The following is a 22,137-nucleotide window of genomic DNA, read 5'->3' as shown; positions in this document are numbered from 1 at the left end:
TTCTCAAAGCTCAAAAAGACAATACATACAAACACAAGACCCATATATACATCGAAGTACAAAGAGATGTCATACAAATATGCCAGATCAGCATGAAGCGATTCTTGAGCTCAGGTGCCCTAATAGAAAAAGCAAATTATTCCAAGCAGTTAACACATGTACTTAGAAGAGTTATGATTTTCACTTAATCCATGTTAATTTTTACTTATTCCATCAAAACTACTGCCTCCAAAAATGAAGCCCACAAGCCACACTGAGGGCTTTTGGTGAAGAAAAGTGCTTCATAGGAGCCGCCTTTTGAAAAGTCTTACTAGCAACCCAACTCCAAGACCAACTCTTAGACATAATCCCAACCCTATTCCAACTCCAACTCTTACTCCCGCATTGAACCAAGACGGTTCTCCTTCTTCACTCTCACCAATGTAGGCACCACCTATTGGCATGTAAAAGGTGCTCATAGATAGATTCTACATAATAGATTACTTAGTGGGCATCTTTGCAAAGTCTGGAGACGTGGAAGCCGAAATTGATGCCTTTCTTGTACTGCCTTACAAAGGCATTCTTTGTTGGACAATTTTAATCTTCATGTATGTGGATTGTGGAGAGCTTAAAGAGGCTTTGCAGTTGTACAGGCTGATGCGGAATGAGAAGGTGGACGCAAGCAAACGCACCTTTGTGGCTCTGCTTCGAGCTTGTGGTAGTGCATATGAGCTTGAAAAGGGCAGGGAGATTCAAAAAACTGTTTAAAGAGCAGGTATGGCTACCAATGCCTTCGTGGGTTGCACACTTATTAGAGAGAGAGAGAGAGAGAGAGAGAGAGGCTATGCCTTGCACTCAGTGCCTCCTCTGCATACCTGCATATCAGAGAGAGAGGGAGAGAGAGAGAGAGAGAGAGAGAGAGAGAGAGAGAGAGAGAGAGAGAGAGCTTGGTTTGGTATCTGTCTCCAGTGCGAGCGCCATCACCAGCATAGCGCACACAAAAAGAGAGAGACGGAGAGAGAGAGAGAGAGAGAGAGAGAGAGAGAGAGAGAGAGAGAGAGAGAGAGAGAGAGAGAGAGAGAGAAGGGGGAGGGACTTGGGAGGCGGGCTTGCTCTCCATTGGGAGCCCTGAAATCTATGTCTGTGTGTGTCTCCCACCCCAAAGTTCCACAGCTACAACTCACACATGTTGCCTTCTCTCTTCTTAAAGCATTTTTGAAAACGAGCACATAATAAAGACCTCCACAATGCACAGTGCCCACTATCACCTGAAGCTAATAAAAAATTTTAGAGACCAATTGTCTTTTAATGACTGTCTGCAAAGCTCTATCTTTATAATGAGTGTGTGCTTGGCAATCAACCAATCAAAAAAATGTGTATTTTTTTAAAACAACCTCTCATTTTTCATTAGGAAAAAGGGAACACGTCACTATGGCGTTAGCCCTTTGGGCAGGCCAAAAACTGGAATGCCTTAGAAAATGAATCCACGGGCCGCCTTCTCTACTTTGGTATTAATTATTAACGAGTACGACCGGCCAACAAAGGCAACCTTTCTCTCTCTCTCTCTCTCTCTCTCTCTCTCTCTCTCTCTCTCTCTCTCTCTCTCTCTCTCTCTCTCTCTCTCTCTCTCTCTCTCTCTCTCTCTCTCTCTCTCTCTCTCTCTCTCTCTCTCTCTCTCTCTCTCTCTCTCTCTCTCTCTCTCTCTCTCTTTCACTCCCCCTCTTTATCATGTGCACATGAGCTTCTCTCACTTTTGGCATTTAGTCTTCATTTAGCCTTCTATCTTTGAGTGTGTGCTTGGCAACCAACCAATCAAAAAAATGTGTATTTTTTTAAAACAACCTCTCACTTTTCATTAGAAAAAAGGGAACACATCACTATGGCCTTCGCCCTTTGGGCAGGCCAAAAACTCGAATGTCTCAGAAAATGAACCCACAGGCTGCCTTTCCTACTTTGGTATTAATTATTAACGAGTACGGCCAACCGCCTTCGGCGGCCACTTTCTCTTTCTTTTGTCCCCCCTCTTTATCACGTGCACATGAGCTTCTCACACTTCTGGCATTTAGCTTTCATCTATCTTGCGCCACGTGTAAAGGGCACTCTCCTCCTCCATATTATGTTAAACTAGTAAAACGGCGACGGCATGGCCCGTCTTACTCTCAAGCCTCGTCCAGATCAACCTGTACCATTGCACACCGTCCATCATGCCAACCCTTGTGGGCATAGTGTATGCTTAGAGAGCGCAAGCATAGGTATAGGTAGCACCACAACATCGTGACATAAAGAACATCTGCAAAGACACACCCACCTTTAATGTGTGCTACCAAGAGAACCTACAACTCTCTCTTAGCCATGGTGGTGAGAACCTTAGCCTCATCGGGTTCTGCACTACCCGTCATCCATGCAACAAGGCCGCCTCCATGGGCTTTGAGAACTTTGGAAGGCGTTTTTAACCTATAGGAGCGTGCATGCACATCTTGTGATTCCCATCTACACACACGCACGCTTGCGTGCTCTTCCTCCCTTTATAGTGTTCGGGAAAAATCGATTTTAAAAACATACTAAATCCCTTTCCTTGAATCTGCCAAAACGAAATTTTAGAAAATTAGGTTAATTTTGCGGGTTTTTACACTATGTTTCTCTATTTTGGCGTAGAATTTCTTCTTTTCCTCTTGATCTCAACCGGACTTTTGAAAATGAAAACTACACAATATTAAGCTGAGACACATTTTTCCCGAACAATATCCCTCTAGTTGCTGCTTCAGGCAAGTGAACCCTAAGCAGGTATCGAATCCAAGCTCACGTCCTTGGTCATCCGGTATGGTTGTGAAAGTGAGTGGGAAATCGAGGCGCCCTGGCTCCAAATATCAACTTATCAAATGCAACCACAATGGCCGTCCACACCACATGCCATGCTAGTCGTCCTTAGCCAAAGCTCTTTGATTAATCGTTGTTCAATAGCATTGCTTCCATAACCATTTTCCATCTTATTGCAGGTGTATTTCTTTCTCTCTTGTTGTTGTTGTTGTTGTTGTTGTTGTTGTGAAGCAAATGCTAAAGCAGTTCTTGTGATCACCCTCACAAAAGCAGATCAATTGCGGTGCAACACGTGCGAGAAAAGAGGATAAGAAAATCATCCAAAGAGGTCACAAATGTGGCAAGTGGAAACTCAAAAAGAGCTTCCAGGACCTCGAGTCCTCGACGCCCACATCTAGCCATAGCCACCTTTTCTTCAATACTCGGAACTCGGCGCGTTTGTGAGTTTGGATGAGTAGAATGTCCTTCGTGTTGAGGGGATGAAGGATATGAACGGTGTAGTGGTTGGACGCATGTGACCATGCCTTTCCTTGGACTCCAGCTTTGTGATCACGCGAAGCAGGCAACGCTCAAGCATCTCCTTCAATTTCATCTTGGCCACACCGGCCAGCTCCTCTAGTTCCTAGCAACGGTCAGGCATCTCCTTTGATTTCATGTCCACCATGCCGGTAGCTCCTTTCTCGGTTTCCACTCCTTGCGTTTCTCCTCATCTTAATGTTTTACCTTCTAGTACGGTTGGCAGCCGCAGGCTCTCTCTCTCTCTCTCTCTCTCTCTCTCTCTCTCTCTCTCTCTCTCTCTCTCTCTCTCTCTCTCTCTCTCTCTCTCTCTCTCTCTCTCTCTCTCTCTCTGTGTGTGTGTGTGTGTGTGTGTGTGTGTGAAGAGAAACCCTAGCGTGCAAGTCTGCGAGTCTGCTCACGCGATGGGGGCGCTGCGTGGGCGTTTCTCTTCACCCTCATGTCAAGCTAGAATCAGCCCGCAACTGGGCTATAGCCCTGCCCCAGCGCGTCATCTACCAAGCGCCTCTTTGCTGCCCAACGCATCAGTCAACAAAGCCAGAGGGGTGTCCTAAGCCTTGGCGCCGCTGCATCGTTCAAGGTCGGGCGTCCTGACGACGTCCTCCTTGCCTGTCGGCGCCGCCTTCTCACTCGCTCGACCCAGCCACAAGCCATGGCATTCAAAAAATCTATTAAGGTTGAACAAAGGCCTGTTCCCATGGCGACACACAACCGCCCAACCGGCACCCTCAGTTCAGCATTGAACCAGGCATCATCTCCAAGTACATCCCTCTCCAGCCCCATCACCACGGCTGGAAGAAAATCCTTTGCATCTGTGTTGCGTACCCCAAAGAAACCGTTCGACATACGAACCTCGGATTGGGATGCCCTCCAAGCACAAATCAAGGCGTTACAAGAAGAGAACCTCCTTCTTCGACAACGCCTAGATATAGTTGAAGGACGTCTCACGAACCTCGAATAGAAGCACTTCACCAACGAAGGAGAGATGGAGGCAAAAGCCTTAAACACCGTCCAAGCACAGGTTCAAGAGATAACCGCAAGTCTTCCATCCCAAATCAAAACTCATGTTGACAAGGAGATACGTGAGTTCAAACGCCGAGATGTTGCATCCCTCAACCTGCGGATTGGAGGACTGCCTCAAGAGTGGTACACATCAGGTAATTTTCACGCTTCAGTACGTCAGCTTGCTAGTTTAATGCCAACAGTCAAGTGGGATACAGTGCTCGACACATCGCAGGTTCATTCCATAGCCTCACATGTCACCAAAAATGGTGGCTCCCATGGAATCATAACATTCAAGTCCAAAGTAGCCCGTGATACCATGTTGTACCAATCAAAAAATCTCAAAGACACCGAGTTTTGGTTTGCAGAGGATTTGACTCCTTTGCAACTTCGATGTAAGAGAGAAGAGCTTACCAAGGTCCGTGAAGCCAGAGCAACTGGGAAAATGGGCAGTTTATCGTGGAGGACGTGCAATCATTGAGGACTTTCGGTCTACCAAGACAATCCCTAAGGATACCACATAACTAGTACTTACTCTTCTATTTGTAAAATGGAGTTAGACACTGCCACTAAGTCCGTCTAGGAGACAGCTAGTGGTAAGACCTCTCCATTGTAGGTTGTGAACACCACCCTCTCTCACGAGAAGAGGACGTACTTTCCACCCTCCTCTTCTAGAGAGGAAAAGGATTTTGTATGCATCTTTGGTCCCATGGGTCATATGTGACCTCAGTGGACGATAATGAATCTATCTATCTGTGTGTGTGTGTGTGTGTGTGTGTGTGTGTGTGTGTGTGTGTGTGCGCAATTCCATATCCATCCACTTTAGTCTTGAAGGATCAACCATCAAATCTACGTTTTGAGTGTGTTCGATAGTCGTCGATGATCACCTCAATGCAAGAGGCAGTGCTGGCTGTCCAATGTTCAACACTGCTAAAAGACCTCTCTCCCTCTCTCTATAGATATCTCTCTCTCTCTCTCTCTCTCTCTCTCTCTCTCTCTCTCTCTCTCTCTCTCTCTCTCTCTCTCTCTCTCTCTCTCTCTCTCTCTCTCTCTCTCTCTTCTCTCTCTCTCTCTCTCTCTCTCTCTCTCTCTCTCTCTCTCTCTCTCTCTCTCTCTCTCTCTCTCTCTCTCTCTCTCTCTCTCTCTCTCTCTCTCTCCTCCAGTGTTCGAGGAAAGTGTGCCTCGAGTGTTGAAGAAAAGTGTGCCTCATCTTCTAAGCCTTGAGCCGGTTGAAAAACCAAATCAGCCGGTTGAAGGGGGGGAGAAGGAGAAAACCCGCTTAGAAAATTTAAAAAAATATAGTAAAATTGCAATAATCATTGGTTATTTTACAAAATTTCCTCTTTGGATCTACCTTAAATGGAATTATGTATGTTTGTGAAATTGTTTTTTCTCGTACAGTCTGCTCCTCGTTGGTAGTACACTCTCTCTCTCTCTCTCTCTCTCTCTCTCTCTCTCTCTCTCTCTCTCTCTCTCTCTCTCTCTCTCTCTCTCTCTCTCTCTCTCTCTCTCTCTCTCTCTCCCCAGTTGGAGCTTGGAGGATTTTGAGACTGAGCTCGCCACTCAGGCCGTCACTCAGGCTACGCTCCCAGTTGGCTCAACTAATGCACTAATGCAGAGACCATAATCTATATATCTCTCTCTAGTGCATACGGACACGCCATATATGGAGACTGGTGTGATCGTGCAAGGATGCAAGCACACTTGCATGGAACCAAGCCAGCTTTGGGGCTCCTTGTCAGGATCACGGTTCACTGGTTTCAACTTTGTCCTTACTGAGCGACATTAATGACCAGCGGCAAATACTCCTTGCATTCGCAGTATGCAGGCCGGCCCAGGCAACGACCAATAAGTCTCTCTCTCTCTCTCTCTCTCTCTCTCTCTCTCTCTCTCTCTCTCTCTCTCTCTCTCTCTCTCTCTCTCTCTCTCTCTCTCTCTCTCTCTCTCTCTGTGGCTTAGACAGTCACTCTTTCTTTCTCTGTCTCGCTATCCATTTGCACCACTGCAGGCCTTCAGGGAACACTGCGAGAACTGAGGTGCTTTCGCCAAATTCCCTCTAATTTGTGGAAATTCTCAAAATATCCGTCAAAATTCAAAATTTTCTATTTTCTAATTTATCCATTTTGACGATATTGTTCAAGATTTTATAATTTTTATTCCTTTTTTATAACTGGGATCCGTTTTTGAGTGCTCAGCATGTCTCTCTGCAGCTCTATCGCTCTCCCTATTCTCTCTCTCTCTCTCTCTCTCTCTCTCTCTCTCTCTCTCTCTCTCTCTCTCTCTCTCTCTCTCTAGTATCGCTGTTATTAATCGTCCGCTGCCCTCGTCGTCCGTATAGCGCAATGCTTCTTTATTTTTTTTGTACGTGTAGCTTGAGCAAAGGTCAGCAAACATGCTTCCCTCCATCTGCCGTCTGAGCAACCACCAAAAGGAATGGTTGAAATTGAAAATGGATGTGAAGCTGAGACACATTTATCAATCTGCCCGGCTCTCGGCGAATTAATTGGCCTAAGCCTGGATAGGCGCCAGTGGGAAAGTCTTTGCGTTCGTACGCTTTGTGTGTGTGTGTGTGGTGTGTGTGTGTGTGTGTGTGTGTGTGTGTGTGTGTGTGTGTGTGTGTGTGTGTGTGTGTGCGCGCGCGCCTAGTTCGTACGCTTTGTGTGTGTGTGTGCTTAGTTCGTAGTCAAGGCCTGAGCCGCCAAAAGTCTCTCTCATATTCTCTTTGGTTCGAACCTCGTCTACTGCAGGGCACACTGGCCTGAGCATCATTTGCACCTCGTCTGTAGGGCACACTGGCCTAAGCAAGGAGACAATGGCACGTGTCAGGAGAAAGGTGCCGGAATCCTCCCCCTTTTATTATAGTATAGATAATGTTAAATAATTATAATTATAACTAGTAAAGCGGCGCCGTCTCCGGTGGCGGCATGGCCCCTCTTTCCCTCACTTGCCCCCACCACACCCCCCTCCCCTCATGGCGGATCTTGCTCACTCTCACAAACAATACAATGATAAGGCTCAGGTAGTGCTTATGGATGTCAATACTATCTACATAAGCCCTACATTGAGAGAGAGAGAGAGAGAGAGAGAGAGAGAGAGAGAGAGAGAGAGAGAGAGATGTGCTCGATGTCTTTCTCTCTTGCACGTAGACGATGGTGTCCTATCGATTTAATTTTTCAACCAAGGCAGTGTCGAGCACGACGTTTTCTTTCAACAACCCCTGACTAACAATAGCATCGTGAATTCTTTTTGCTCATTTTAGCATCTTGTGTGATGACACATGCCTTCAAGGTGCAAGTGTGTGTGATTGCATTTGGAGAGATATCCTCTCTCTGCATCTGCTAAAAACAACCCAGGGCTTCCTGACCCTGACCCTGACCCTGACCCTTGCCTTCAAGATGCAAGCATATGTGATTGCATTTTGGAGAGACACCCTCACTTTGCATCCATCGAACACAACCCTAAGCTTCTTGGCCAAGTTGGGCATATCCCACAATCAATAAATTCCAACAGACGACATCCCGGATAGGAATCTCCTCAAGCACTTTTAGTGCTTGATGAAGTGCACCACATTTGGCATACATGTCGACCAAAGCAGTTGTGTAATGCCACATGCCTTCAAGGTGCAAGTGTACGTGATTGCATTTGGAGAAATTCCCTCTGCATCTGCAAAAAATAGTCGAGAGCTTGTTGACCCTCACCTTGTTGGATATATCATTGATATATCGTTGAATCAATTCACTCCATGACATAACATTGCACACGTGAAGCTTGCCAAGGACGTGTTACGCTCTTCCCCTCCATGTTTACTTGTGTAGTTGATATTGCTCATTTCTTAACGTTGCTCTGGTGATTGCATATGGCGAGACACCCTCAATTGGCATCCATCTAAAACAGCCCCGATATTCTTAGCCAAGTTGAGTATATCCCACAATCAGTGCGTTCCAAGAGAGGACCCTGGGCTTCCTGACCCTGACCCTTGCCTTCAAGATGCAAGCGTATGTGATTAAATCTAGAGACACAACCTCGTCTCGCATCCACCGAAAACATCCCAGAGCTCCCAGACCCTAACACTTTCCTTTAAGATGGAAGCATATGTGTGCATCTGGAGAAACACCCTCACTTTGCATCCACCAAAAACAACCTAGAGCTTCTTGCCCCTACCCAAGTTGGGCATATCCCGCAATCAGTGCATTCCAGGAGACAACGACATCCGGGACAAGAATCTCCTTGAGCACTTTTTGTGCTTTATGAAGTGCACCACATTTGGCATGTCAACCAAGGCACTGCTAAGCACGCCGTTTTCTTTCAGCAACCAGACTAAAAACATCAACATGAGTTCTTTTGCCCATATCAGCATGTTGTGTCATGCCACATGCCTTCAAGGTGCAAGTGTACGTTATCTCTGCAAGCCGCTCCTCATTTGTACCCGCATGACGTTCTTCAACATTTTGATCCCCAACCCATGATCGTGCAGCCATGATATTGCGTACAGTAGCGTTACTCTTTTCTCCTCAGCCTACTCGTTGACTCCCTCTCTTATCTGCTAGGTCGAATGTTGGATAGCAAAACTAAATCAATCTCTCTCTCTCTCTCTCTCTCTCTCTCTCTCTCTCTCTCTCTCTCTCTCCTCTCTCTCTCTCTCTCTCTCTCTCTCTCTCTCTCTCTCTCTCTGTCTCTCTCTCTCTCTCTCTCCAGCTCATCGTGCTGCGTCCCATTCAGCACCAAATGAATCATAAGCATCACCACCACTTTCATTAGCATTCACAATATGAGAGTAATTCAAGCTGCTGCATCTCTCAAGATGCAAGCCTATGTGATTACATCTGGGGACACAACCTCACCTTGCATCCGTTGAAAATAGCCCAGAGATTCCTGGCCTTGACCCTTGCCTTCAAGATGCAAGCATATGTGATTGTATTTGGAGAGACACCCTCATTTCACATCCATCGAAAACAGCCCATAGCTTGTTGGCCCTGCCCAAGTTTGGCATATCCCGCAATCTGTGCATTCCAAATGACAATGACAATCTGGACAGGAAGCGCTTTTTGTGTTTTATGAAGTGCACCACATTTGGCATACATGTTGATCAAGGTAGTGCCAAGCGCGACGTTTTCTTTCAACAACAGATAACTAACAATATCATCGTGAATTTCTGAAGTTGCCCATATCAGCATCTTGTGTAATGCCACATGCCTCAGAGGTGCAAGTGTACATGATTGCATTTGGAGAGATGCCCTATCTAATTTGTATCTACTGAAAATAGCCCATGGCTTCCTAACCCTAACCCTTGTGTTCAAGATGCAAGCATATGTGAGACACCCTTGCTTTGCATCTGCCAAAAGCAGCTCAAGGCTTCTTGACCCTACTGAAATTGGGCATATCCCGCAATTAGTGCATTTTAAGAGACGACAACATTCTAGACGGAAAACTCCTTTTGTACTTTTTGTGCTTTACGAAGCGCACCACATTTGGCATACATGTCGACCGAGGGAATGCCTAGCACGATGTTTTCGTTCAACAACACTTGGCTCATCCCTAACCCTCGCCTTTAAGATGCAACCATATGTGTTCATCTAAAGAGACACCCTCACTTTAAATCCATGGAAAATAGTCCATAGCTTATTGGCCTTGCCTAAGTTGGGCATATCCCGCAACCAATGCATTCCAAGAGATGAAAGGAATCTCCTTAAGCACTTTTTGTGCTTTATGAAGTGCACCTAGAGCTAGGGAAGCGCTCGCCATCGGTGGCTCTAGCCTGCATGCAATGAATATTCAGCTTGACACTTAAGCCATGCCCCCCATCATCAACTTGACACTGCACACCATGGCTATCCAGCTTGAAGGTTTGAACAAACTAACCGATAAGTAATCTTAATTTGGAAATGTCCTCACTCCATCCTAGATGGCCAAGTCTTCTTGTGACTACAAATTCAATCACTCCATTCCCTGGGACCATGTCCTCAACAAGAAATTCATCAAAATCTATCTACTTTCAAAAGTACAGCAAATTCAACATGTGTGTTGGCAAATCACCTCCAGGTAGAACATGGTCTTTGAACAGCGTCTAAAAAACAATCTAATCCAATTTTTCTTTTCTCATGTCAAATTCTTGGATAATGTCTCACGCTTTCAAGATGCAAGCATAGGTTATTTCATCTCCGTGTTTTTGTCAACCAAATCAAGGGGCCTCTTCAAACACCTCATTTTCATATAATTGTTTTTCATCAAAGCCAACAATAGATCCTGGTAGGTATTTGACACCAACAACATCATGCGATGTCATCAATTGTAATGCTATGCCATCATTATGTGTACGTTGCACCGTCAAAGTGCTTCTCCTTGGGCGGCTGGATAGTTTCCTTTGAACTCCCAAGCTTTCACACTATATTCTCTGACGCACTCATATTTTTTATGGAGATTTTTATATGCGGATTTTAGTCTAGCTAGACTACAATATGCAGGTGACTTTGGGCACAAAAAGCTACATTCAAATGGGCCAAGATTAGGCACACAAAAGGAGAATCTCCTATAGCCCCTCTAGGCTGTCACAGCAATGATCGCAAAAGCCATGAAACTTGGAAATCTAAAGGTTGCGTATAGAAATTGAAAAAGGCACAAAAGGTTGCAAAATCACTTGCATTGACCAAAAAGGCTAGCAACTTGTAGGAGCGATGCCATGAGAGCTTCTCCCTCCAAGGTGCTGACTGAAGGGAGGAGAGAGTACGTAGGTATGCAGGTGCGAATACATGCCCATTTTGCATAGAGAGTCAGCTACAAAAGTGATGCTATGGTACTCTCCGTGGGCTGAGGTAGAAGGCATGACCAAAAACTCCTCGCTTAGAGACAGCCTTTTGAAAAGGCCTCCACAACTCCACTCCTACCATAGCTATGAGCCTCCGACAACACGTCCTCCAGCTCACTGAGAGGGAGTACTGCTATGATGCCATTTGAGAGGGGGAGAGATCATTGCCACAAGGATCGGATCCTTTGGGCCTTGCACAACCCCCTCGTATCCCTCTACACACCCGAGTTTGTTGCACGGCTATGAGCTCCCACACCTCAAGCTTACCACCTACTGTTATGGCAGCTTGCCATCCCTAGTGCCTTATGGGGGATGCTACTCTTAAAGCTACAGCCATGGACAACAGCGTCCGATTGAGGAGAAGCCACCACATGTCCTCATTCGACTTTGAGACGCCGCCTTCTCGCTCAATTGCCTGTTGTGTCACCGGGGTTGCAGGCTGCACTGGTTGGAGAAAGGAGAGCCTGCCATGTGTCCGAGGGGGGGGGGGGGGGGGGGGGGGGGATCCCTCCCCCTTCTAAGAGACGACGACATTCTAGACGGGAAACTCCTTTTGTATTTTTTGTGCTTCATGAAGCAAACCACATTTGGCATACATGTCGACCAAGGGAATGCCTAGCACGATGTTTTTGTTCAACAACACTTGGCTCATCCCTAACCCTTGCCTTTAAGATGCAACCATATGTGTGCATCTAAAGAGACACCCTCACTTCAAATCCATGGAAAATAGTCCATAGCTTATTGGCCTTGCCCAAGTTGGGCATATCCGCAACCAATTCATTTCAAGATATGAAAGGAATCTCCTCAAGCACTTTTTGTGCTTTATGAAGTGCACCAAGAGCTTGGGAAGTGCTCGCCATCAGTGGCTCTAGCCTGCAAGCAATGAATATTCAGCTTGATACTTAAGCCATGCCCCCCATCATCAACTTGACACTGCACACCATGGATATCCAGCTTGAAGATTAGAACAAACCGACCGATAAGTAATCTTAATTTGAAAATATCCTCAGTTCATCCTAGATGGCCATGTCTTGTTGTGAGTACAAATTCAATCGTTGCATTCCCTGGGACCATGTCCTCGACATGAAATTCATCAAAATCTATCTACTTTCAAAAGTACAACAAATTCAACATGTGTGTCAGCAAATCACCTCCAAGTAGAACATGGTCTTTGAACATCCTCTAAAAAAAAATCTAATCAAAATTTTCTTTCTTATGTCAAATTCTTGCATAATGTCACACTTTCAAGATGCAAGCATAGGTTATTTCATCTCCGTGTTTTTGTCAACCAAATCAAGGGGCCTCTTCAAACACCTCATTTTCAGATAATTGTTTTTCATCAAAGCCAACAATAGATCCTGGTAGGTGTTTGACACCAACAACATAATGCAATGTCATCAATTGTAATGCTATGCCATCAGTATGTGTACGTTGCACCGTCAAAGTGCTTCTCCTTGGGCGGCTGGATAGTTTCCTTTGAACTCCCAAGATTCCACACTATATTCTCTGACGCACTCATATTTTTAATGGAGATTTTTATATGCGGATTTTAGTTTAGCTAGACTACAATATGCAGGTGACTTTGGGCACAAAAAGCCACAGCCAGGATTAGGCACACAAAAGGAGAATCTCCTATAGCCCCTCTAGGCTGTCACAGCAATGATCGCAAAAGCCATGAAACTTGGAAATCTACAAGTTGCGTATAGAAATTGAAAAAGGCACAAAAGGTTGCAAAATCACTGGCACTGACCAAAGAGGCTAGCAACTTGTAGGAGCGATGCCATGAGAGCTTCTCCCTCCAAGGTGCTGAGTGAAGGGAGGAGAGAGTACGTAGGTATGCGGGTGCGAATACATGCCCATTTTACATAGAGAGTCAGCTACAAAAGTGATGCTATGGTACTTTTCGTGGGCGAGGTAGAAGGCATGACCAAAAAACTCCTCGCTTAGAGACAGCCTTTTGAAAAGGTCTCCACAACCCTACTCCTACCATAGCTATGAGCCTCCGACAACACGTCCTCCAGCTCACTGAGAGTGAGTACTGCCATGATGCCATTTGAGAGGGGGAGAGATCATTGCCACTAGGATTGGATCCTTTGGGCCTTGCACAGCCCCCTCGTATCTTTTTGCACACCCGAGTTTGCTGCACGGCTATGAGCTCCCACACCTCAAGCTTACCACCTACTGCTATGGCAGCTTGCCATCCCTAGTGCCTTATGGGGGATGCCACTCTTATAGCTACAGCCATGGACAACAACGTCCGATTGAGGAGAAGCCACCACATGTCCTCATTCGACTTTGAGACGACGCCTTCTCGCTCAATTGCCTGTTGCGTCACCGGGGTTGCAGGCTGCACTGGTTGGAGAAAGGAGAGCCTGCCATGTGTCCGAGGGGGGGGGGGGGGGGGGGAATCCCTCCCCCTTCTAAGAGACAACGACATTTTAGACGAGAAACTTCTTTTGTATTTTTTGTGCTTCGTGAAGCGCACCACATTTGGCATACATGTCGACCGAGGGAATGCCTAGCACGATGTTTTCGTTCAACAACACTTGGCTCATCCCTAACCCTCGCCTTTACGATGCAACCATATGTGTGCATCTAAGGAGACACCCTCACTTCAAATCCATGCAAAATAGTCCAGAGCTTATTGGCCTTGCCCAAGTTGGGCATATCCGCAACCAATTCAGTTCAAGATATGAAAGGAATCTCCTCAAGCACTTTTTGTACTTTATGAAGTGCACCAAGAGCTTGGGAAGTGCTCGCCATCGGTGGCTCTAGCCTGCATGCGATGAATATTCAGCTTGATGCTTAAGCCATGCCCCCCATCATCAACTTGACACTGCACACCATGGATATCCAACTTGAAAATTTGAACAAACCGACAAAGACGTAATCTTAATTTGGAAATATCCTCACTCCATCCTAGATAGCCAAGTCTTCTTGTGAGTACAAATTCAATCACTGCATCCTTGGGACCATGTCCTCAACAGGAAATCATCAAAATCTATCTACTTTCAAAAGTACAACACATTCAACATGTGTGTTAGCAAATCACCTCCAAGGAGAACATGGTCTTTGAACAGCCTCTAAAAAACAATCTAATCAAAATTTTCTTCTAATGTCAAATTCTTGCATAATGTCTCATACTTTCTGGATGCAAGCATATGTTATTTCATCTCCGTGTTTTTGTCAACCAAATCAAGGGGCCTCTTCAAACACCTCATTTTTAGATAATTGTTTTTCATCAAAGCCAACAATAGATCCTGGTAGGTATTTGACACCAACAACATAATGCAATGTCATCAATTGTAATGCTATGCCATCAGTATGTGTACGTTGCACCATCAAAGTGCTTCTTCGTGGGCGACTGGACAGTTTCCTTTGAACTCCCAAGCTTCCACACTATATTCTCTGACGCACTCATATCTTTTATGGAGATTTTTATATGCGGATTGTAGTCTAGCTAGACTGCAATATGCAGGTGACTTTGGACAACAAAAAGCCACATTCAAATGGGCCAAGATTAGGCACACAAAAGGGGAATCTCCTATAGCCCCTCTAGGCTCTCACAACAACTATTGCAAAAGCCATGAAACTTGGGAATCTACAGGTTGCGTTTAGAAATTGAAAAAGGCACAAAAGGTTGCAAAATCACTGGCACTGACCAAAAAGGCTAGCAACTTGCAGGAGCGATGCCATGAGAGCTTCTCCCTCAAAGGTGCTAAGTGAAGAAAGAAGAGAGAGTACATAGGTATGCGGGTGCGAATACATGCCCAATTTGCATAGAGAGTCAGCTACAAAAGAGGTGCTATGGTACTCTCCGTGGGCTGAGGTAGAAGGCATGACCAAAAAACTCCTCGCTTAGAGACAGCCTTTTGAAAAGGCCTCCACAACCCTACTCCTACCATAGCTATGAGCCTTCGACAACACGTGCTCCAGCTCACTGAGAGGGAGTACTTCCATGATGCCATTTGAGAGGGGGAGAGATCATTGCCACCATGATCGGATGCTTTGGGCCTTGCACAGCCCCCTCGTATCCCTCTGCACACCTGAGTTTGCTGCACGGTTGCAAGCTCCCACACCTAAAGCTTACCACCTGCTGCCATGGCAGCTCGCCATCCCTAGTGCCTTATGGGGGATGCCACTCTTAAAGCTACAACCATGGACAACAACGCTTTGACCCTTGTTGTACCCGTCAAAGGCAACGTTCCATCCTTCAACTTAGTGGGGATCCAAGTCTGGAAACTTTGCGACCTTGGGGGGAGAGAGAGTTATCAATAGGACGTTGCTAGGACTCTTCAATTGCAAGGCTATGAGTGGAAGGAGCAGCTAGTGCAAGCCTCAACGGTAAGGAGTTAGGATTGGAGTTGGGCATCGGCCAGTAACTCCCCTGGGACAGGCGCACGCATAGAGGCAATCGCTCATTGCAAGAAATATCTCCGGCCGTGGCACCTCTCTCTCTCTCTCTCTCTCTCTCTCTCTCTCTCTCTCTCTCTCTCTCTCTCTGTTGTTGTTTGTCATAGAGCACTTGTCGGACTGAGGAGAAGCCACCACATGTCCTCATTCGACTTCGAGATGCTGCCTTCTCGCTCGGTTGCCTGTTGCGTCACCGAGGTTGCAGGCTGCACTGGCCGGAGGAAGGAGAGCCTGCCATGTGTCGGTGGGGGGGGGGGGGGGGGGATCCCTCCCCCTTCTAAGAGACGACTACATTCTAGACAGGGAACTCCTTTTATACTTTTTGTGCTTTATGAAGCACACCACATTTGGCATACATGTCGACCAAGGCAATGCCTAGCACGATGTTTTCATTCAACAACACTTGGCTCATCCCTAACCCTTGCCTTTAAGATGCAACCATATGTGTGCATTTAAAGAGACACCCTCACTTCAAATCCGCGGAAAATAGTCTAGAGCTTATTGGCCTTGCCCAAGTTGGGCATATCCTGCAACCAGTGCATTCCAACAGATGAAAGGAATCTCCTTAAGCACTTTTTATGCTTTATGAAGTGCACCCAGGGCTAGGGAAGCGCTCGCCATCGGTGGCTCTAGCCTGCATGCAATGAATATTCAGCTTGACGCTTAAGCCATGCCCCCCATCATCAACTTGACACTGAACACCATGGATATCCAGCTTGAAGGTTTGAACAAACCGACCGATAAGTAATCTTAATTTGAAAATATCCTCACTCCATCCTAGATGGCCAAGTCTTGAATTCCCTGGGACCATGTCCTCAACGGGAAATTCATCAAAATCTATCTACTTTCAAAAGTACAACAAATTCAACATGTGTGTCAGCAAATCACCTCCAAGTAGAACATGGTCTTTGAACGGCCTCTAAAAAATAATCTAATCAAATTTTTTTTCTTATGTCAAATTCTTGCATAATGTCTCACACTTTCAAGATGCAAGCATAGGTTATTTCATCTCCGTGTTTTTGTCAACCAAATCAAGGGACCTCTTCAAACACCTCATTTTTAGATAATTGTTTTTCATCAAAGCCAACAATAGATCCTGGTAGGTATTTGACACCAACAACATAATGCAATGTCATCAATTGTAATGCTATGCCATCAGTATGTGTACGTTGCACCATCAAAGTGCTTCTTCGTGGGCGACTGGACAGTTTCCTTTGAACTCCCAAGCTTCCACACTATATTCTCTGACGCACTCATATCTTTTATGGAGATTTTTATATGCGGATTGTAGTCTAGCTAGACTGCAATATGCAGGCGACTTTGGGCACAAAAAGCCACATTCAAATGGGCCAGGATTAGGCACACAAAAGGAGAATCTCCTATAGCCCCTCTAGGCTCTCACAACAATGATCACAAAAGCCATGAAACTTGGGAATCTACAGGTTGCGTATAGAAATTGAAAAAGGCACAAAAGGTTGCAAAATCACTGGCACTGACCAAAAAGGCTAGCAACTTGCAGGAGCGATGCCATGAGAGCTTCTCCCTCCAAGGTGCTGAGTGAAGAGAGAAGAGAGAGTACATAGGTATGTGTGTGCGAAGACATGCCCAATTTGCATAGAGAGTCAGCTACAAAAGAGGTGCTATGGTACTCTCCGTGGGCTGAGGTAGAAGGAATGACCAAAAAACTCCTCGCTTAGAGACAGCCTTTTGAAAAGGCCTCCACAACTCTAGTGCTACCATAGGTATGAGCCTCCGACAACATGTCCTCCAGCTCACTAAGAGGGAGTACTGCCATGATGCCATTTGAGAGGGGGAGAGATCATTGCCACCATGATCGGATGCTTTGGGCCTTGCACAACCCCCTCATATCCCTCTGCACACCCGAGTTTGCTGCACGGTTGCAAGCTCCCACACCTCAAGCTTTCCACCTGCTGCCATGGCAGCTCACCATCCCTAGTGCCTTATGGGGGATGCCACTCTTAAAGCTACAGCCATGGACAACAACGCTTTCACCCTTGTTGAACCCGTCAAAGGAAACCTTTCATCCTTCAACTCAGTGGTGAGCCAAATTTGCAAACTTTGCGACCTTGGGGGGAGAGAGAGTTCTCAAAAGGACGTTGCTAGGACTCTTCAATTGCAAGGCTATGAGTGGAAGGAGCAGCTAGTGCAAGCCTCAATGGTAAGGAGTTAGGACTGGAGTTGGGCATCGGCCAGTAACTCCCTTGGGACAGGCGCACGCATAGAGGCACTCGCTCATTGCAAGAAATATCTCCGGGCGTGGCACCTGTGTGTGTGTGTGTGTGTGTGTGTGTGTGTTGCTGTCCGCTCAAAGAGCAATCGTCGGACTGAGGAGAAGCCACCACATATCCTCATTCGACTTCGAGATGCCGCCTTCTCGCTCAGTTGCCTGGTGCGTCACCGGGGTTGCAGGCTGCACTGGCCGGAGGAAGGAGAGCTTGCCATGTGTCTTTGGGGGGGGGAGGGGGGAATCCCTCCCCCTTTTATTAAGAGTATTGCCGGCCGCCTCTCTCTCCCCTTCGCTCCGCCTCTGAGTTCTCTCTCTCTTTTTTGCTCCCCCACTTTTGGCTTATAGCTTTCATCTCGCAAAACGTGACACGCGTAAAGGGTCACGACCTTCGCCATATTATGTTAGTGGATAGTATAGATATAGATAGATTATAATTATGTTAAATAGATTAAGGCCTAATTGGCTGAACCAAATGCGACAATTTCTCTGTAAGGAAGAGATGGCGTTCTCATATTCTTCGACAATCCGGGGCTTTTTGTGCCTGTCAGTACTCGTGCTCGTCATCTGCTTCGCTTCTGCGCGCCATCTTGAGTACAATGAAGACGATCTCGCTTCCGAAGATCGCCTGCTGCAGCTCTTCGAGAAATGGGCAACCAAGCACTCTAAGAACTACACCTCCCCCCATGAATCCTCTCAGAAGCACTCGCGCTTTCAAGTCTTCAAGCAGAACCTTGCTTACATTCACCAGCAGAATAGCAACAAACAGAAGGAGTCTTCCCACAGGCTGGGCTTGACCCGCTTCGCAGATCTCACCCTTAACGAGTTTAAAGCTCGACATTTTGGCTTCAGAAACCGCCCCAGCCCTGTTCCCCTTCAGGAATACAGCTCTGTCTGCGATACCAAGAAACTCCCTGCATCTGTTGATTGGAGAAAGCATGGTGCTGTTACCCCAGTTAAAGATCAAGGAACATGCGGTACTTTCTGGTTTTTGTACATGCTTAGTTTGATGCTTAGCATGCTTTCGCTCATGGAGGTCATGTTTGTGATGGCAAATACAAGGCTTTAGGAAGAATTTCTATGTGTGCACACAACCCCTGCTTGAGAGCATACTTATTTATGTTGTCAACTTGGATTTCAATCCGATTTCCTCCTCCTTATGCTAATGTGGTTTAGTGTGAACATGTTGCATTTCTTAGGTGGTGCATGTTCATGAAGTTAACCCAAGATAATCAGGTGTTGACAATCGTGAGTGTCCATCCTTAGAGGATAAGAGCTTGGGCGTTCATTCCTCCAGTGTTTAGATGTGGGGTGTTTAATCAGCTTGGGCATATAGTTTTGAGTTAGAAGTTTTTTTTAGGGATAGAAATGGCTTCGTTGGACTCCATGATGTGTACTCATTGTGATTATTTTGATGAGACCCCTTTTGAGGACAAGTTTGGCAAGCTTATGTTCGGTCAGGAGCTGTCTAGGGCTCAGTTACTGATTGTTTTCATGCCAATTCGAAGGAATTTGAATTAGCTAGCTACTGAATAGGCACACATGCTATGATAGGTCAGAAGGATTTTTATGACAAGTTTGTTGGGGTGCTGTTGAGGGCTCAGGCTTGGACCTGACTATAGCAATGACAATGGTGCGACTGGAATGTGTTGACTACTTGAGCCACAAAGTTTGACCGATAGCTATGTATACACGTATAACATTTTGACCCGTTTGGTTCGAAGTTAATTCTGTAGCTACGGCCGTTTCACCTATCAGCAGCGTTTTCAAATAATGTCTGGAGTGGGAGTGTGTGAAGATGTTCTTCCCTCTGAAAGTGTAGCTGATGGAGTCTGAGTGAATGCTAATGGTTCTCTTAAAGAGAAATGGGAGGATTTTAGCTACCCTTCATTAATATGATGGTCTCCTACTCACAGTTTAAGACAGGTAATAGATTGCTGAACTGTTTTCTAAATGCACTTGTGAGTTAAGCTAGATTATAATCTATGGGGGTGAGGGAAGCTGATAAGATCAGTTAAAGTTGGGGGCTGAAAGTAGCTTAAAAATGTTGAACATTCTTAGTGCTGTTGAGATTTTTTCCTGGTGCTCATTATTTTACTTTCCTAGATCTCATAAGTCCAGTCTTCACTCTTGGGCCTCCTATTGGTCTTCCCATATTGGCTATGGCCCACAATAAATCTCAAAGAGTCGGGCTGATGTGGATGTCAAATAGAGAGATTTCCCGCTGCCGTCCAGCCCTCTGAAAACACAGATCTCGGGCCGATTTGGATGGAGACACCTTGGGCAGCCAAGATCTGGCCTAGATCTTAGCCAAGAGGCAGCCAAGGCGGATTGTAGGTGTTGGAGAGGATGATGGGTTTATGAGGCCCTAATGATGGACGGATGAGGGCGATAGCAAAAGAGAGGGTAGGTGCCAGCCTTCTGATGCAAAAATGCTGGAGAGAGGAGGGCGACGGATCATGGAGGAGGAGAGCATCCATCTTACCATCATACTTACTGAACGTCAACTTTTTAGGGACTGGATTGTTGGAGTCGTGGCCTCTACCTGTGCTACATGATGACTCGCCGACCTTGAGTGGCTCGGTCTTCGAGGAGAGTACCTAAAGGAGCAATTCCTACAGGCGTTGGTCTTGCTTTTCTTCGGCCACTATGTGTTGAGCCTCGCGTGCTTGCTGTGAGAGTGCACGAGAGAGAGAGAGAGAGAGAGAGAGAGAGAGAGAGAGAGAGAGAGAGAGAGAGAGAGAGAGAGAGAGAGAGAGAGAGAGAGAGAGAGAGAGAGAGAGAGAGAGAGAGAGAGAGAGAGAGAGAGAGAGAGAGAGAGAGAGAGAGAGAGAGCACAAATGTTGGATATGGTGAAGAGGTGGCGATCAGCCCCCCCATGACCACCATGAGCAGAAGACCCAATACACAATGACCCGATGAGATCTGTGATCTATGGAAGTGGGTACCCCCTTGGCCCCATAAATAGGTGCCCAAGGGGAGGTAGGGCAAAGCCTGGAAAAATTCCCCACGACCCAACAAGAAATAAATGAAATATGACAGGGTGCCTGGACAAGGTGGGCAGCCAGCCCAGAAGTGGGTGGCCGGACAGTGTAGTGGGTGGCCAGCCCGGAGACATACTAGTCGTACATGTATACCCTAGACCTAAGTGAAGCAGCACAGTGGTGTAAATTTAACACCCCCTCTTAGCACTTGATACTGAACAAACCGCGTGAAGCTGAAGATGTGAGGCAAATGATGAAGATGTCTGTTGCAACGCCCATTGAAGGACAATACTCCGGCAACGACGAGTATAGCAGCAGTTTGGGTTATCACGAACTGTCGAGAGATCTCCATGGTAAAGTTCCGTCACGAGCAGCGTAGCTAACTGCTGTACTCCGCCGATACAAGGTGAAGGTACTGTGTAAAGGTCCCAAATTGAGTGTAAAAACAACTTGTCGTGAAAGAAGTGCCAATAGACCTGCAAGTGTCCTTCCCAATAGGATCTGTGGTGTCTGTAGTCAATCCGTCTGGAGAAAATGGAGAAGCCTAGGAACCATCATGAGTTTCTCTTTTAGCTAAATACGGTGTCATTTGCTCTCAACTATTTAGATAATTTCGTCTTTGTTCTAGTAAATCTACTTTTGTTGTTCAGTCGTGCCATCTTTTTTCTTTACTTGTTGAGAAAGGATACTCTTTCAAAAGAATCATGAAAAATGTTCATTCTTTTTTGAATCTTAGTAAGTTTATTTTTAATGGTTCTTCCTTTGAAATGTTTAAGATAATGAGTAGTAAATTCAATGAAAGTGGGGAGCTTAAAAGCCACTTATTGTTTGCCTTAGTAACACACTATTTTGATGTTGTAATCTCATCCAATAATTTAGTAATTCCTAATGGCTTCAAACAAATAAATTCACTCTCGATATAGTGCAAAGAAACTCCAACAAGAAGAAAAAGCTAAAAGAAAGCTAGAAGAAAGGTAATGAATACAAATGTGTCAATGCATACTCCCCCACCTCAAGAAAAATCTTTTGACTTTCCATTTCTATTGGTCTTTTCATTTCCTTAACTCACTAGTCACCCTTCACTTATGCATTTGAGATGTTTTAAAAGGATTTTTATTTTTTCGAGATTGGGGAAGCCTACTAGTGCTTCTAGTATTTTTGCTCTAGCTTGACAAATGCCAGTCTTTATCATGGCTGAGTATCCCCATCACCTCCGGAAGGTGATAGAAACTCAGCTCGTTGGTTTTAAAGAGTATTTTCAAAGCATAAATGACCTCTATACAAACTTGCACCTACTCTTGGGCACTGACGACGTGAGTAGGGATGTTATAGCTCTTGTTTAAGCTATGCATGATAAAGGTGATAATTTTATTCTTCTT

At 45.8% G+C, this 22,137-nt stretch overlaps 1 protein-coding gene across 1 annotated transcript in view; it reads left to right on the top strand.

Moving 5' to 3' along the window:
- The first annotated feature begins 18,239 nt into the window (after positions 1-18,239).
- LOC147460631 (cysteine proteinase COT44-like) overlaps positions 18,240-22,137 on the top strand; it is a 38,947-nt gene continuing 35,049 nt past the window's right edge. The window contains exon 1 of the mRNA XM_086508274.1: positions 18,240-18,751. Within this exon, the coding sequence (XP_086364400.1) occupies positions 18,250-18,751 (502 nt within the window). The 5' untranslated portion in view covers positions 18,240-18,249. The remainder of the gene's footprint in view (positions 18,752-22,137) is intronic.

This window comes from Adiantum capillus-veneris, chromosome 3 (genome assembly GCF_014529385.1).
Source record: "Adiantum capillus-veneris isolate H3 chromosome 3, ASM1452938v2, whole genome shotgun sequence".
Classification (NCBI taxonomy): domain Eukaryota; kingdom Viridiplantae; phylum Streptophyta; class Polypodiopsida; order Polypodiales; family Pteridaceae; genus Adiantum; species Adiantum capillus-veneris.
The sequence above is the reverse complement of the archived record's forward strand: the minus strand, read 5'-3'. Positions and strand labels throughout refer to the sequence as shown.